At 35.0% G+C, this 17,928-nt stretch overlaps 1 protein-coding gene across 1 annotated transcript in view; it reads left to right on the top strand.

The window, feature by feature from the left end:
- Nucleotides 1–17,928, top strand: part of LOC106105067 — a 93,828-nt gene that overhangs the window by 73,409 nt on the left and 2,491 nt on the right. Inside the window, exons 3-35 of the mRNA XM_013285291.1 lie at nt 1,977–2,093; nt 2,848–2,978; nt 4,859–4,948; nt 5,236–5,400; nt 7,079–7,183; nt 7,458–7,523; nt 7,763–7,892; nt 8,238–8,421; nt 8,520–8,632; nt 8,766–8,905; nt 8,996–9,634; nt 9,707–9,901; nt 10,150–10,287; nt 10,414–10,581; nt 10,711–10,794; nt 10,869–11,019; nt 11,098–11,626; nt 11,707–12,008; nt 12,085–12,309; nt 12,378–12,468; nt 12,547–13,234; nt 13,316–13,533; nt 13,758–13,969; nt 14,123–14,308; nt 14,386–14,509; nt 14,682–14,819; nt 14,984–15,130; nt 15,408–15,412; nt 15,920–16,076; nt 16,150–16,275; nt 17,092–17,244; nt 17,466–17,542; nt 17,667–17,855. Of these exons, the coding sequence (XP_013140745.1) occupies nt 1,977–2,093; nt 2,848–2,978; nt 4,859–4,948; nt 5,236–5,400; nt 7,079–7,183; nt 7,458–7,523; nt 7,763–7,892; nt 8,238–8,421; nt 8,520–8,632; nt 8,766–8,905; nt 8,996–9,634; nt 9,707–9,901; nt 10,150–10,287; nt 10,414–10,581; nt 10,711–10,794; nt 10,869–11,019; nt 11,098–11,626; nt 11,707–12,008; nt 12,085–12,309; nt 12,378–12,468; nt 12,547–13,234; nt 13,316–13,533; nt 13,758–13,969; nt 14,123–14,308; nt 14,386–14,509; nt 14,682–14,819; nt 14,984–15,130; nt 15,408–15,412; nt 15,920–16,076; nt 16,150–16,275; nt 17,092–17,244; nt 17,466–17,542; nt 17,667–17,855 (6,183 nt within the window). The remainder of the gene's footprint in view (nt 1–1,976; nt 2,094–2,847; nt 2,979–4,858; nt 4,949–5,235; nt 5,401–7,078; nt 7,184–7,457; nt 7,524–7,762; nt 7,893–8,237; nt 8,422–8,519; nt 8,633–8,765; nt 8,906–8,995; nt 9,635–9,706; nt 9,902–10,149; nt 10,288–10,413; nt 10,582–10,710; nt 10,795–10,868; nt 11,020–11,097; nt 11,627–11,706; nt 12,009–12,084; nt 12,310–12,377; nt 12,469–12,546; nt 13,235–13,315; nt 13,534–13,757; nt 13,970–14,122; nt 14,309–14,385; nt 14,510–14,681; nt 14,820–14,983; nt 15,131–15,407; nt 15,413–15,919; nt 16,077–16,149; nt 16,276–17,091; nt 17,245–17,465; nt 17,543–17,666; nt 17,856–17,928) is intronic.

Genomic DNA, 17,928 nt, shown 5'->3' with positions numbered 1-17,928 from the left:
TCTAGATTTAGAGCATAAAAGTGTCAAAGACTAATGGACTAATGCTATTTGTAACAAAAAAATTTATAAAATATGATTTAATATTTGACTTTGGCACTTTTAAAAGTCTGTAAGAAAGCATTTTCAGAAAAAACACCTTAATAGAGGGCAAAGAAAAGATAAAAGCCTTTAAGTGGTTCAGTCAAATGGCAGCAGTTGTGAATTCAAGCAGCGCCTCGCCTGCCCGTTTAATAACACGATCCCATTTTAATGAAATACCCTCTCAAATATAAAGAACTGTAGGAGAAATTCTAAGTCCCAGGTGTTGCCGTTTAAACACTTTTTCCATTAAGTAACTGGTCGCGTCTGTCTTCACCCGACTGATATTTATACAAGCAATGACCATTTCTGCTGGAGAAATCGAGGCTAAATAGGAATCACGCGGCTAATCGCTTAGTGGAAAAATGTATAGGGTAAAGTAAGAAAAGGTTACTATAATGTTTATTTTAAGTGCTGTTCTTGACTTTCTGAACTGAAGGTTTTCTATAATGATTGAAATTAATTTTCAGCGTTTTTATTGAATTTGCGAAATGTTTAACACAAGTATTGGTTTTAGTTATCAAGTTCTTTTTTTTCTTTATAAGTGATACCAGGTTTGTTTACTTTTATGTAATGTTAGCTACATTATGTTGAAAAACAAATAGTCTTTGGATAGTGGACCTGGTACCCTATTACAACTAAAAGCGTTGTCATGTTTGCGTCTTAAATCTCAAGAGATCCAACAAAAGACAATTTGAACTACCTCGAATAGTGGGCAAAGCCATTAATTTTATTTAAACATGAGATATTATTTACCATAGTATTTTGTGGTATTTTAAGATATTTCGCTACATGACAATAAACAAAAGGCATTAATCGTCGAGCTTTTTTCGAAATTTAAAAAAGTATAGCAGTTTCGTGTTACCATTTTAAAAGCAAAATTATTAGTAAACAGTAATTCTCAAATGCAAATGACAAAATTACCATTGCCATAATAATAATAACCTTGCTTCCTTATTGTTGACAGCTTGTAATTTATGGTTCCTTTCCTGAGTTTTTTTCCAATTTATTTACCCCCTAAGTTAAGTAACGTGAAAATATATAACCAAAAGCGTATCATAAGCGTAGGGTATTTTATTAAATAAAGAATTATTTTAAAATATGCTGTGATCGCTGACGTCTTACGCCCCAAAATAGTATGAGTTTACGCTTTATTATGTTAGTATAGATAGTATAGTTTCTAAAAAGTTGAAGTCTAAAGCTAAAGTTAACAAACGATTAAATATAACAGCTAATAAAGAAGGATGGGAGAAAGTAAATTTACTTGTCCCAGTAATATTATTGCTTTTTATCTTGATTAAAATGGATACAATAGTACGATATCAATTATGTCATCGCAAGTCCCAAGAGAAAAGTCCATTAGAATTTTTATTACTTTGTTTCGTGGACTTTAGAGGACTCGGATTATTAAATGGAAAAGTCTTCTCTTGTAGTTTTGTACTTAAATAAATCCATTATTTTTAATTTATACAATGTATTACGATACTTTATTTGGTATAAATCTAATAAATAAATAAAAATCTTATAATAATCTATATTGTGAAGCGTAAGCGCAACTACGTTACTAATAAATGTAACCCAATAAAATAATAATGTCATAACATTAAAGGAGTTGTAAAAAAGTAGGCCTTTTTTGAAAACGGCGATGTCTAGAATTCAGTTTTTTATGTTTTAATTATCTTAACAATTTTATCTACCAATAAATTTGGTACGAATTCAGTTAATTTACAAAACCACCTCCCATACAAAAAATAGATAAATCCTTTTTGACTGTTTATTATCTGAAATATTAAGTTAATATGCAAGTGTAAACACTTGTGTACATGTGTGTGCACCTTTGTACTTATACACTTGTGTACAGAAGTGTACAGTTGTGTACAAGTGTATCTGTGTACCAGGCGGACATAGCTCACTCAGCGAAGGGCTACGAGTCGGAGGATGAAAACGCGGGCAGGAAGCGGCAGCGGGCCAGCGACGACCGCCCGCCAAGCAAGACAACCATGTACTCCAAACAGGTGCGTTTACACTTCTTACGTAATGATTGTGTTACTTCATGTAATCCTGGTATAATGTTCGAGGAAGTTATCTACCGATTTATTGAAATTTACATTAGAGACACACTTTGCATTTACGTAAAAATTTGTCATACTGTTGTACACAGCTATGCATGCATGTCTGTACATAAATGCATACTACACTTCTCGGCACGGCATTTCCTAAATAAGAAAGTGGCTCGAAAGACGTAGATGCATTTAAAAATGCCATTTACGCTATAAATTGTTCAAAATTACGCAGAAGCTATTATACCGAAAGCATTAAAAACAGAATAAACAAAAAAGTACTCCATCATTACTGTAGGAAGAATTTTTCTTCTCAATTTTGTTAACTGTAGCCGATAGCACCGCTTGATGGATGACGTCGACTAAATCCATCCAAGCCTCGTGAAATGAGGTGAGAATTGGATGTCACATCTGATTTTACTGTACATATATAGAAATTTAGGGAAATTTTACCTAAACCAGTAGGCATATTAGCATTTTTTAAAGTGGCAACAATTCAATTAAGATGAAGAACTGAAGATGATAGTCATTCTCGTCTGGTAAAAGTCTTTTATTTTCTTTGTATATGTAAAATTATCGAACCAAACACTTTGTATTCTAAGGATTTAGTAGAAGATTAAGGATTACAACCTTTAAAATCGCTGAGTAAGACCAGATGAAGGTGATTATTTAAAATTTCTGGTATTAACTTATTTTCGCTGGTCTCCAGGAGTTCCGGGAGCAGTACTGCATCAACAACAAACAACTGGATCTGCTGGAACTGGAGAAATCAAAGAAGGACCGATTCCTCGGCTGCCTCTCGCAGTACCACATCGAGAGTCCATGCTCACGAGCCAATAGGTTTGTACCAAATTTACTTCTTAAAGCTCCAGTCTATACTAATACTGTAAAGAGGAAAGATTTGAGTTTTTGTATGTATTTAAATCACATAAAAACTATTTAGGCGATTTAAAAAATCCTTTCACCATTAGAATAGTAGTTTATTTGTTAGTACAACAATAAAAATATAGCCTATGTTACTAATAGTTACTATTTCCACGCGGATGAAGTCGCTGACAACGGCTAGTTTAGTATAAAATAGCATGCATGAGTCCATGATCTTTGAAATCATCATATTTTTAGGGAAGAACAAAATGGCTCGATCGCCCTCTAAAACGATAGATCATTTTTCCCTTGCTGCATTTTTTTTACTTCTGTTCTATAAATATGAGTAGATTGAGACAATTGCAATCGTGAATAATCATAAATTTGGCGTATAAATCTTTATGCTAGTATAATGTGTTATAAAATATTCAAGACACGTAAGAGAATCGTAACATTGCAGGCGCGTTTTTATTATTTTGGGCACATTAAATAAAAAAGGTTGCGTTGTTAACTTAATTCTGTTTTTCTTTTTGTTTTCCTTATCTTTTCATTCTTTATTAGGAGTGAAAGGGGATTTTTATTTTTAAAAAGATATGCCAATCCCATAGTGCTACTCTTTGTAATTAGGAAACCAGCTTGCATAACAATACGGTCATCAGTCGGTAATAGGTTCAGCCAGTATTGAGATAATAATGCCAACATTACATATTTTTAATTACTTATTTCTACAGCAATAAACTCTTAAATTGTTTAAACTTTCGTGTCGGTGCCGTCACCGGAAAAATAGACGAGTAATAGTAAAATAATTAGTAACATTAAATTCTGTTTAACGTATCTTTAAGATAACCTCCAGGTTCTGTTCCAACATTCCCTATAGAATTTGTTAGCATATACTCCATAAAGTTTTAATCTTCTCTATGTACCTGTTCCTATGATGAACAAGGTAAGTCCCTTAGCACATATCAATGTCCCGTTCATGCATAATATACGAGTTACGAAGTCAAGCCTCGACAATGTTTATACGAACGACTCAGAAATTGTTGCTCCCAAAGGATAGATAGCAATCCCTTTTTGACGTTCCTACAATATTTAACTTTATAGGAAATATTTCACAAAATGTATTCTCTGAAGGATTTTACGTAAAATACCCGTAAATTTTATGTTGTATGTTGCGAAGTCCGTTGGGTATAACTCTTTATTTTATAAATATAAATGTTCGGGATTGATTTTTTTAAATAAAAATTTATGAATAAACTACCGCGACTACATCCGCGTCTTTTTTTTAAAGAAAAGGTATGTGGCCTATGAGTTCTTCCTGCCTATCATCTATATTTATACCAAGTTTAATCAAGATTCGTTTAACTTTTTTGCCTACAAACTCTAATAAACGTCTATCTATCGCTCAAAATTTTATGTTAGTACGATTATCATCATCATAAACGGAGACAACAGATAAAAAAATAACACCATTATTAATAGGTAATATCACTGAATTATATTCACGTGGCATCCTTTCCCCATTCTTTTATATTGACTCAATAATATTCTAAAGGCGAGGTATAATAAAATGCTCAATTTGTTACACCTACCCTCCCTAAAAGGTTCACGTTTTATTGGTTAACTTGAAGCAATGGTGGAATACAAAATATTTATATCGTCGCGATCCTTTAAGAAGTTAATCTACTAACTAACATCCATCCATCTAAACTTTCGCATTTATAATATTAGTAAGATGTAAGAAGTGTTAGATATTCCCACAAATGACTTCCTAAGATATAGACTAAATATAAATATAGCTAACAGAAGTGAGATATTTTAAGATCATGTGTTAATTCATTTATTAACTAATTTTCCAGAGCATCATTTCTATCCGTGTGTGTCCGTCGTAGAGTGCCCTCGGATGAGAATCTCAACACCGATTATGCACCCATACAGCGGTATCCCAGGTACATGCTTTTAAATTATTATTTTTTATTGAATTAGGAAATAAAAAAGGTTAAAACTTAATATCACGCTACGTGAAGTGACCGCAAAGTAAGCCCATTCATAACTAAAAGGAATTTCCGAAAAGCGTCTAGTAACAATACATTTTAATCGTAATAACAATCGAAATTGTTATCGCTAGATTCCGGAAATACTCAAAAACAATATTGCCGTCTTATCATTCTCTTGCAAAACATATAACAATGTGCATTCATGTATCACAGAGTGGAGACGGGATACTTTGTTATAGGTTTGGGCAGCCATCTCCCGCACCGGCCGAGCTGTGCGCACACGACTCGGATCTTGAGTGCTCATACTTCCGGCGGCGGCCACGCTCCGTGTGCAGCCAGCCTGACCCCAAACGCTACACCTGGATGCCAGAGGATGAAGACTTCACCCGTATGGAGTGGCCACAGTATGTAAATCATTATTATAATTAAGGTCGTTCGCGTAATGACTGATTCAATCATGGCTCTAATTGCCTTTGACAGACTTACAATTAAGTGTAGGTACAAATCATTGCAAGATTAGTATGACATTTAGTAGTTAAGCTCAGGGACGTATTTATAAAAGCGGGCGCACACCTTTGAGTAAACTATCGCACAACTGTTGTGCGATTGTCGATTGTCGATTGTTTCGCAGCCAATTCAATAGTATGCGTGATGTGAATTTGGAATATAGAAGTCAAAGCTAGACTAAACAGTTGTACCATAGTTTAATTTCAGGTGTGCGGCCGCTCTTACAGAAATAAATAATAGGAAATTTGATAAAGGTTTGATATATTTCAAGTTCAAAATCGTGTAAGAAATTGTAGTAAGTTAGTAAGTTACCAAAGCCAACGCTAAGTTGGATCAGATAAAAAGGCTAGAATATTAAAAGGTTCTTTAACACATTCAATAAAAACGTTCCAATGTAAGGAATCAGTATGAAAATACAAGCTTATTTGTGACACGCGTCGCGTACGTAAATATTCCCTCTGGCATCTTTCGAATTATTTGGTTACCGTGATAGGAATAAACGATGTGGCATTGATTTATTTTCAATTATTCTATTACGATACATTGATAAAGAGTTACGTGTAGGAAGAAAATTTAAGATAAACTTTTTACATTATAACTAATTATAATGTAATAGTTTACCTTTCACAATTGTCTATCTTTATGATACGATTTGCGATTTAATTCAGTTTTTACTAAAAAAATGTGAGTCTGTTTCGTTTATTTTTCATCTGAATCTATACATATGATAAAATTGGAATGTCTGTTTGTAATTCAAAAGAAAAATTCCGAGAAGATGCTGATAATGAGGTATTTGCGTTGCTGATAACGAAAATCGAATTTATAGAACTTTTGTCTGTCTGTCCGCTAGCCGCGTTTGTTCCAGATAATCTCCGAAACAAATTGGCCGATTTCGACTGGACTTCCAAAGAAGGATAGCTGACATAGACTGACATATTATAGGCTCCTTTTTATCTTAATATCGCGTGGACGAGGTCGCGGGCAACAGCTAGTATTGAATAAAAACTTAAATGCTTATAAATAATTTAAATTAACGCTTAGTATTACCTTAACTTTTGTACTTTTGTATGTATAGTTATGAATAAGTTAAACGTTACTAAGTTCTTAAGTTATTCAAGCTCAAATACAACTTGACTGGTTTGAACTACGTGTGCGAAGTAATAAATATTACAGTGGATGGTAGTCTTATACTAAATAATAAGTTAGCTAAGTAAATTGAAAGTAATATTCAAAATGGAAAAGTTACCTCTCGTAGATATTTGTCTTTTTAAAGAAATTATTATTATTACTTTGTAATTTATTAAGTTAACTAATATGTTATTTGTCATTTTACGTTACTTAATAATCTGAAGATAAAAGATTTGTATTTTTGTATATAACGAATAGAGTCAAAAACTACTACTTTCCGATTTCAAAAATCATTTTGTTATCAATGTTACATTATAAACTAACATAGGATAGATTTTATTTTATTCCACACGGATGAAGTCTTGAGCAAAAGGAAAGTGGATATTAAAAACAAATGAATACTATGTATGATATAGTTATATTAAATTTCTGTATTTTTTTTTGCAGATCGGTAATAGAAGATAACGCGGGTTGGCCGCAAAATTATAATGTCGACCAAATCGCGTCAGTAAGCCGAGGGGGTTCTTTACCAAGACCCCCTACAATTGTACCGTAAGTCGAATATTAATTCAACTTAAAAACATATCATACTGAAAAAATAACCCTTTTAGAGATCAAGCAAAAAATCCAAACATACCTTCACTTGTGATTTATACGAAAGATCAACAACACATAGCTATTATCACGCGTTCCCACTGGCAAAACATTCGCATTGAAACATGTCATAGAAGAAGAGAAAGTATATAACCATAGTGTTTTTCATGTAATTATTTGTGCAATGTAAACACATCCTTAGTTATAAGTAACAACATGGTGTGGTTTCCAGTTGCCCCGCGCACACCCCCATACCGCCTCCGCCTCCACCGCCACCCCTCACTATACCTCCGCACAGGTAAGGACTACTTTAATCTTTATAGGCCCATTTTTCACTAAACGATTATACACTCGACTGTTTTCATATGTCAGTTCTGCTATTCGTTTGGTCACTGAGTAAGGGATAAGTCTATGCCCACGGTTTTGTTTACAATCAAAATAGTAGAAATGGGGTCTTAGTTTTAGCAGGTGTAAGCAATTCGAATATAGATTGAAACGTAGAAAGTTCTTGATACTAAAATAACAATATTTTTTTAGAACAAAGCACGTATCCTTCGCCCGGTCCCACACTCTGACTACGTTCGATGACTCCGTGATGCCTGCAGCTATCGGTGGGGGGCGCTACAGACGCGACTGCGAGCGTCTTATTGATGGCAGGACTGTAAAGGTAATCTGTACTAACTTTTGATGTATTGAAATATCTCCAAAACTTCTGGGCATGTTTCAAAAAATCTTTTATCATTTTATCATTGTTATTTTAATATAATGCGGGCGAAGTCGCGAGCATCAGCTAGTCTATACAAATATTATTAAGAGGAAGTATTTTATTTTTTGTATGAATTAAAATGACTCAAAACCTACGGGGTCAATTTTAAAAATTCTTTCACTGTTAGAAAGGAAATTTATCTGTGAGTAACGTAGGCAACATTTTATATTTTTTTTTATTACAAGAGGTCAAAGTCATATAACTTTAAAGTCATTTTTTATTACTAATCACAAATTTGTTTTCCAGCCGGAATCCAAGCCGTATGCAGCTTTACCAGTAATATTCCAGCCGTTCGCACCGTACCCGCAATACATAGCAGCTCAAAACGCGCCGACGTTACACTACCCGCCTCCTATGGGCCCAATGCCAACGCATCCTATTATACCACCGCAACGACCTCAACAAGAACAGCCTAAAGTTGTTGTATTAGGTTAGTACAAAACATAAAGTACATAATCGTTCGAGATAACAGTAACGTAATAACATGTTTGGCTAGTTATCTATGGTAATCACATTTATATTTTGCAGATTCGATAAAAAAGGGAGTCATGCGAACGCAAGCTACTCAAACTGAAGTCTGCCTAGGAAGAAAGCCGCTGCCACCGAATTACCTATCATTAAGTCCTAGGACTATCAAAAGGGTAGGTTCTTTTTTGTTTACGTGAAAGTAATTTTAATTTTATGATCTTTCACTTACTTACTTACTACGACTTATTGTAATTCCAAATTAATATATTTTATTTACCTAGCAATCTCAAGTTATTATTATTACAGGTTAAAATGGTGGCAGCGGGCGTTCAAACTAATGGCTACGCGGTAGGTGTAAGAAGACTTACTAAATCATTTTCTGAAGTCGGCGGTGATCGGTTATTAGGACGTGAGACAGAGAACGAAGTCAATGCTACGCTTGAAAGGTACCATTCGTAATGTTTAATAACGCTTTAAACTTTTAGTATATTAGGTGGCTTAATAGATTTATTACCATTACTCGTAATTCTTTCCAGCTTTATAAACCACGATCATGAAAAACTTCACAGAACTCAGTCTGAAGAACCACCGAGGTCACCAAGGTCACCTACTTCAGCGATGCCACCTTCACCGCTTTTGCAAAGAGGAGATTCTGATGACGTAACTTCCTCATCCATTAAATCTGTAGCTTCTTCACAAGTAGATAAATCATCGGAGTTAAGTACTCTTCAACGACAAGCACAAGAATATTTCCAACAAAACTTTCAATTTATTCATGAAAGCGATCGTGATGATACCATCGATGACGATATGGATAATATCGAGAAAAGCATGGCTCTTAATCGTCGTAATTTAGAATATTTACAGCAAGAAATTGCTAAACAAACAAGAGCGGAACGTTCTTTAAAATCAATTCTGTCTAAAAGTACAAGTGATGCATCACAGAAAACACAAAATACTTCTCATCCATTGTCGAAAACTTCAACGTTTCAATCAGAACCTTCTACTGAAACTTCCGCTACTACGACAGATGACAGCGAAAAGAACGAAAAGGAAATAATAATAGACTTTGAACCACGACCCGATGATGAAGCGATACCCTTTACAACTTTACGCAGGAAGAACAAAAGGATGTTACAGAAAACGATGTCTGAAGGCGAAATCTTACTAGACGTGTAAGTTATAACATATTCATAAATTTATGTATAGATAAAAATGCACAATCTTCTTATTGACTATTATTTTAGAAGAAAAAATGAAATTAGTTCCAGTAGTGAAGGCATCAAGGACGCACCAATAATCATGTCTACTAGCCAAGAAAATATGACCAGAGAGGATCGCGAAAGGGATGCTATGTACAAACAATACATCGGCCAAAACTATAACCAAACTCCGATCAAAGACGAGGGTATTTTCGCTTTCGAACCAGATGGTTCCTTCAGGTAAAAGTAACTGTATACAAAGACCTTCATTTTTAATATTATAATATTTAATTAGCTAATTTGAAGCATGTAGTACTGAGAAAATGCACTTTCACGAACTTCTCCGCAGACCGACACAGCGATTTGCAAGATTTTCACTTATTTATGTTTGATTATACCGTTTACGTAATATCTTCTAGTTACAATGCAATAATTAAGAATGCAAATGCTTCACTTCATCCATTCTCATGCATAAATTCTCTTCATAGTTCTTCTGACGGGAATGCACCTTACGAAGATTTTCATGAAAAATATATTAGTTACAAGCATGAACCATTTAGAATTCGAAGCGTTAGTTTTGAGGAGCAAACAGACACAATCATCAGAGATGAAATGCCTTCACTCAGGTATGCACGGCTACTATACATTTTAAGAAATAAGTTAAATCATAGTTTAATTAGAACCGTAAGTACCAAATAATATAAGCGTAATATAAAAACGTTACTGTTATTTACATTTATAAACTGTTTTAGCACGGCGAAATCTAGTCCCGGGTCACCAGATCCAGTTCATATTGACAATGAACTAGAACAAAAAACCAAACGAGCTGTTATTACAAACAAGGTTACAACAATCCTAGCACCGTTAGAATCGACATCACCGTGCGCTTCGAACGAGTCACTTACAATTGACCATAGCAGGTAATAATTTTGTCTTTTCTTATTTTTTCTTTCTTGATTTACGAAATAACTTTAGACGTAATTGAAGATAGAACTATAAGTTCTGATAATTCATTTTTCAAATCTTACAAGAAGTTGTATCAATCGCAGGGACCATTCAGATGGAATGTGGAATGAATCTCAAACGACCGTATTACAAGTGGACTCCGGTACAGATAACGGGACCGTGATTAGGTTTGTGAATTCATTGATTTAACTCTCTTAAAGTGATATTACTACGAGTTATTTTACGAAACGTTCAATTTTAGTTCCTCGGATCTAAGCTCTTTGGCTGCATCGCCGGGTGCTCTGGCATTATTAACTCCGACGTCAAGGAGAAAACAACTATTATTATTACAACATCAACAACGATCGTCGCTGGATACCGACGCTTTAGATGAAGAATTCGATGCTTCACAGGTAAAAATTGTTAGTAGTTCTATTATTATCTACTGTTAAAATTATTTATATTAATATATAAATAACTTAATTTATCAGAGTCAGTCACCTACATCTCCAAGAACGAAGTTAGATGCATCCAGTATTAACTCTACGCAACAAATGAGGGTATCATTATCACCGCCAGCGGTTGTTCCCAATATTACTTTGCCTATTACAAAACAACCAATGCTATCTAAAACTCCTTCACCAACGGGACACCCTAAACCGAGTCATACTCCAGCAATTGCCATTACCCATCCTAGTCTTGATCTATCAGATGTTTCGTTTAAAAGGACACCGAGCTTTATTAACAAAAAGAGGGAAAGAGCTTTAAGTCCTTCGCGACGAAGGGATCTTCAAAAAAAATCTCAGCAAAAAGAACCAAATGGCTCAATACCAAAACAAATTATAGAATCACCCTCTGAACCAATATTAACAAAGACTGGAAGTAGTGAAACGAGCTTAGCTAGAACAGATTCAGGTAAGCTTAATACAGATGTATCAGAAAGCACAACGACCACGGAAGATTATGTTACCGCGAATTCTGATAGTTCAAAGAAAAGCAACAGCAAAAACCAAAACAGTAGTAAGTATATATTAAAAATGGATTATTTAGATATTTTGCGTGGAGTAAATTCTTGTATTTACTTATTTTCATTTTTGTAGATCCTGAAAATAACAAAGCTCAAGAAGGTTCTTCTTTTGAAAGTGCATCTAGTCTGTATTCTTCTACAAAAACTGATAATGTAGCCGAAGATTTAATTGTTCCTAGTTTTTCACCACCACTGCAAATAAATGATGACTTCATAGTTCCCGATCTATCATCGCCTCCGTTGACTTTGACTGATAAGATGTCTAAACCTAGTGTAGAAAGATTTGAAGTCAAAGCTGATATTAATCATTCGGCCCCACCTATTAGGAGAGAAAAGACTGAAATAAATAAATCTAAAGAAGAGTTATCAAAAGCTGTGAGTACAAATAACATTCTAGTTAAGTAATTAGATGCAGACTTTAATGTATGAATATAAAATTGTTCGTTTTTAGAGCACAACTACTCGTGGTACAGTTAGTGGTAAAAGTAGTTCTAGTGGTAGCTATAGCATAGGAGGGTCAAATCCAAATGTTACTGAAAGTGTCGAAAGCAAAATTGCAAGTGAAAAAATTAAGAAAATTCAGGAAAACGTCAATGAAACAAAAGAAGTAGTAAAACCAAAGGAAGAGCATAAAAACCAACAAGATCAAAGAGAACAACTTGTACCAAAAATGACGGTAAAGTCTTGATTACAAATATTTTATAAACTTAAGTACATTTTTTATTTGTGAAATTATTTTTGCAGGGTTCTTTATCGGATGATGAACGTAGTGCGCATTATTCTTCGTCGGGTTATTATGAAAGTCCAGTAGAAGATGAAGATGATGGTGGATTAAGTAGCTAATTTTATATTAATTCGTCTTTGTAAAACAAAACTAAATTGAATAATATTGAAATACATTTTTAATTTTCAGCTTACAAGCATTCGCAGAAATATAGATCAAATAGTCGACAGAAATCGTGGTTAGCCGAAGAGAAAAAAAGAAAAAAGAGAGCATTCACTTTGGAGTTTTCCAAATCTTGTGATGACTCAATATCAACTTCGCAGGATGACTGGGGCAGAAAGGATAAAGACCCTGAGTTCAATTCTCGCTCTGAAAGAAACGCACATAAACCGCCTATCAATAAATCCCCCTTAGATGAAAAGGTGCCAGAGTTCAGAAAGAAAAAAACACAATTCGTAGAGAAAAATAAAAGCTTACAGTCATCTCCCAAGGAACCTATTGACATTGATAAGGGTATCAAGGATAAAACAGTTAAAGAGCGGGAGACCGAAAGTAGGCGGCCTATGGAAAGGGAAAGGTATGTCAAAAGGACGAAACTTAAAGCTAAAAGTCCAACTCAAAACAAAAACATTGATGGAATTCATGGACACAGACCACAACATTATGATAGAAGAGAAGGACTAGGGTCTAACATGAAGCTTCATCTTAATATCCCAACTTCTGATGACTCGAGCGAGCAATACAGGAAAGATGGAATTGGCAATGGAAATATATCACCTCGCAAACACAGACGTTTGCGCGATAGCCCAAGAAGAAAGAATGGACCTAATTCAATATTAGCAAAATCTCCTACGTCTGGAAATAATCATAGTTACAGGTAAAATTTATTAGTACTTTTAAGTTTTGCATATTCATTTCTCTTCAATATGTATTTTATAACTTGTACTATGTAACACAGGCCCAGGAGAAAAAGTGGCTCAAATGAAAGCATATCACTTCCTGGTAGTTTACCCAGAAGAAAACAATCTATTCCAACATTACCTTGCATGAGTTCTTTGGAAGCTGAGGATATAGAAACTACTCGTACTCTTGCGACTGCTGGATCAAGACTGACGCCATTGCGTTACGTTAAAAGCCCAACGACATCGCCTCGTCATCACCGAAAACAAGACAAAGGTATTCATTTTGTAAACAAATATTAAGGGTTTTTATTATAATGAGGTTAGAGTAGAGTGAAGAGATAACCCTACAAAAAATAAGATATCAGTAAGTAAAAAAATAAATACATCTTCTGCAAATTATGAAAATGTTTCTTCATTCAGCCGTCATTTCAATTACATACTTTTTTTTTATTTATCTAATTCGTCTTATTGTTTTTCAAAATTAAGTATCTATTACAGAAGGTAAATTTGCAAAAGCGGCTTCTGCAGAATCACTCCGATCCGTTTCTCCAGGGTCAGATTCAGTTTTTTATTCAGAACAGACGGAGCACAGTGTTGTGGCTGCTGATGGTGAAGCTAAAGCGCATTGCTTGCATTGTGGCAAAGAGGTCCATATTGTTACTGCCACACATGATCACGACAGTCGAGCGTCCAGAACTTCTCATACTGACGTAAGTTATGATGTAACTAAACTATTTAATGAGCAGGCAATACAATTAATGAAAGTTAGACAAAATGTTGGACGTAGTTGTAGCCATCCCTTCTCGGTTATGATTACTTTTTATTTGTCTAATCATTTTATAAAGTACTTTTACGCGTTTTAGGAATCATATGCTGATGCCACTCCTGATATAGTACCAGCACCAGCTGGCTTTGCTGACTCTCCGTCATGCGTGCCATCAAAGAAACCCGCAAGTGGAGCCAGGCTGTACAAAAAACTTGACAAGAGATATCGATCTGAAGATAAATCCAGACATCATTATAGACATAGACAAGACGTGCGCGCAAAGGTTTGTTATTCTATCACCATTTGATACTTTTAATCTTAAATCATTTTTATTTACCCGTTACTTGTCATTCTGTACAGTCTGAAGAACGAGGTAAGGAAGAATACGCGTGTAGCGAAAAACCTCAAGATACAAGGATCGCTCGCTCGGCTGGGAACAGCCTTGACAAACTCGGCGGATCTAATGCCAGTGCAGATCCAGATGGTACGTGTTTCAACTATTTAAAAATAATATTAAATAAAAAAATCTACTTCCATTCACTACAACAATGATTATATTTATTAATGTTTTTATTATAATGTGTAATGTTCTCTTATCGGCTTAAAACTTACTGGGTTTTGTGCTAGTTAATACTAATTTCGTAAATCAACAACAGAGCATGAAGAATGTTCAGGCAGCTCTGAGGGTGCCGAGACTAGTCGCGAGGAGAAAGGTGTCTACGCAGCACCATGGTGGTGTGGCAACTGGATTATGTTATCGGAAAACGACGATCATTGGACTAGGATACCACCAGGTAAGACAGACAAATCAAATTGAGAGATCTAAAGTAGAAATGAAAATAAAGGCCCCACTGCTGATGAAAATTATAACGAATGGAGCCATTACCAAAATGCGTCACAAAAAGTTACTCGACTAGAATAGTCTGATGGAATTATAAACTAAAATTAAATGTTACAGACTTAATAGATACTGCGGATTCAAGTCACGAAGACCCCACGGAGTCAGAAGTGGAGTTTAACAAGAGATATGTGGCGCTCACCCACAGGCTTGTCCACAGGCGAGCGTGCATTGAACTCAACAGGAGGCAGGCGGACAATTCATTCGGTAAGAACATCATTTTAATATTGATATTGGACATTTCCCGAGTTTGTAGACTAAGGAGGCAACTAGTTACGGGAATTATATGAGGTGATTATTGACGAAAATGAATATCCACAATACCCAAGTTAAATGCGTTACCAGCTTTGAAAGTATGTCAAATATCAATGAAATTTATCTTATGCTTTTGAGCTTGGTGTTGACCGTCATCGTTCAATTTCGTATGAATGAAGTGCTTTAATTGTTTTAAGAATACTATAGTTTTATTCTGACATCAATCCAGGTAAGGTAACATATAGGATGGTACAAAAATATTTCGCTAATGTGTATTTAGGTAAGAGTTGCGTCACAATTAGCGTAACGCGCGAGCTGTACGTGTTACATCGGAACTGTGACGTTTGCCGCTATTTTCGGCACTTACACCGCTTAAATAGCAACGTCTATTATTTTAGTACTGTCCCCTAAATTCTTTCGATTTATAAGTATTCGAGTTTCTTTCACGATTACTCATTTTATGATGTAAGACAGGTTGACTAGCTACTAACAATTCTTACTGAAAATATAATAGATACGAAGTTAATAATAATTGACATTGGAGTTTTTTCAAATTTTCAACGATAAGAGTGAATCACCTTTATCAGAATTAGATACGGTTAAAAAATGTATAGGTGAGTAAATCTGGTCTTCGTTACTGACCGAACTCAAGCGAACTAAATTTAATTCTATAAGCTCTCGAACGTCAACACTCAGTCGAAGCTAACTCGCGACTGCGGCCAGACGGTGTTCGTACATTAGGCGTCTGTAATTTCTTTATTTTCTATTGATTTGACATCGGGAAAATTGTGGGATGACGTCATCCTGGTAACAGTGCATGCGCGTAAAGACCAAGTGAAGAATCAAGGTCAAGATCCTTTACATTTTTGGTTACTTTTCAAGAACATGGGGCATAAATGTAAGTACAGATACTATGCTTATCAATGTATAGTGATATTTGTTTTTCTTTTAACCTTGGTCGATTTTTTTAGTTAGAGACATGTTGGCTAGTTCAAGTGGCAATTTGCGACAGAAATTGGAAGAGATTTTTAAGCTGATGCTAGTATTGTGGTGTCGACAAACGCAGATCAACAGACTTGTAGCGGCGGAGACTTGCGGTAAAACTGAAATGTTTTTTAAATTAACTCACGTGGTAAAACAACTAACATCACTTAACTGCTTTAATATTTATTAAAATAATGTTCTATCTTCTTGTTTTACAGTGCATTTACAAATGATTGTAAAGCAGCTACTAATAAAAATATTTCAATTGGTCTTAATTATTGTTAATTTTTAGAAACATCGTATCAGCTCATTTAAGTCCTAAGCATGCCTCGACCTTAACTCTGGGATGATTAGGCTCCACATTCACCAAGTGCTGCTTTACTTGCTGACTTGACTGATCTGCAGGTTTCCTAACCATGTTTTCTTTTACGAATTTAACAATGGCAATATAATTATCTTATTAGTATAATTACAATGAATGGATACAATGTTTATACCGATGATTTGGGCATAGGGCCAAAACATTTGGCGAAAGTCAATATGACAGAAATTCTGTTATATCCGTTCGGCATTCGTTATCCGTTGTATTCGTGTCATGGTCATTCGTATTCTTGATTTCTACTACCGGCTGCTACTTGAATTGGATCAAATAAAAAATATTAGGTCATCTTCGTAAGTCCGTATTCCAAAAATATACGCTTCTAAGATAGGATGATCGAATTGTCTATTTTTGAAGTGTTTACTTTTTCTAGATTTTTATATCTACTCGATTTTTCAGTTCTGTGGTGAATTTAAAGACTTTATTGCTTTTTATTGAATCAATTTACGTTGAGTACGTTTCAATGATTACAAAAAAATTGAAAGCAATTATATGATATTCTGACTAATTTATTTCAACTACTGATTGTTTGTTTGTCTCTTTATTATAGAAAGCGACAAAACTGTGGTAGTCAGACGTGGAAATGAAGAATTTGGGTTCCGGATCCACGGCAGCAAGCCCGTGGTGGTGTCGGCCATCGAGCCTGACACACCCGCTGAGACTTCAGGGTTGGAAGTCGGGGATATTGTCATCGCAGTTAATGGTAGATTAGTTTTTTTTTTATAAATGATGAGATTGAAATGATGAGTATGTGTTTGAAAATTTTTAGTCATACTAAGATGTAAAGTTAGGGCTTTAGCTTATTTTATTTATTTGTATCTAATTAAAGTAGACACATACTTTCAAGACACGTTTCCGACTTTCATTTGTTTTATAAACAAATTAAAATTGCGACAAATCGGATATATATTTTTTTGTTTACAGGTATTAATGTTTTGGACAAGACACATTCCGAAGTAGTGAAAATTGCTCACTCCGGTTCAGAAATTTTGGAGCTAGAGGTAAGCACTTCATTCATTGATTTCGAAGAAGTGTACTCTCGTTCCAGACGTACCAAATCGAATTACAGACAATTGGTGTAGCAATGCCAATTATAGTTGTTTAAGTTCGATTTTATTTTTCCAGGTGGCGAGGACATGCGATGTGGTCGCTTCACTGGCACACGAGGGCGGCGCAGCACTATACTCGGGTTACCTGTGGCGCGCAGCGCCGCGGCCACATCAACCTCATCAACCGCCACTGCCACCGCGATGGACCCGCCGTTGGTTCGTGCTGAAGCGAGACAACTGCTTGTATTATTACAAAACTGACTCAGTAAGTTACCAAAAGTATCCTCAATCTCTCAGTTCCAGTATCTCAATTTAAATCGCATGTCATAAAACAAAAT

This window comes from Papilio polytes, unplaced genomic scaffold (genome assembly GCF_000836215.1).
Source record: "Papilio polytes unplaced genomic scaffold, Ppol_1.0 DF823177.1, whole genome shotgun sequence".
In the NCBI taxonomy this organism is placed as follows: Eukaryota; Metazoa; Arthropoda; class Insecta; order Lepidoptera; family Papilionidae; genus Papilio; species Papilio polytes.
Note: the sequence above shows the minus strand (reverse complement) of the source record. Positions and strands in the feature narration are given on the sequence as shown.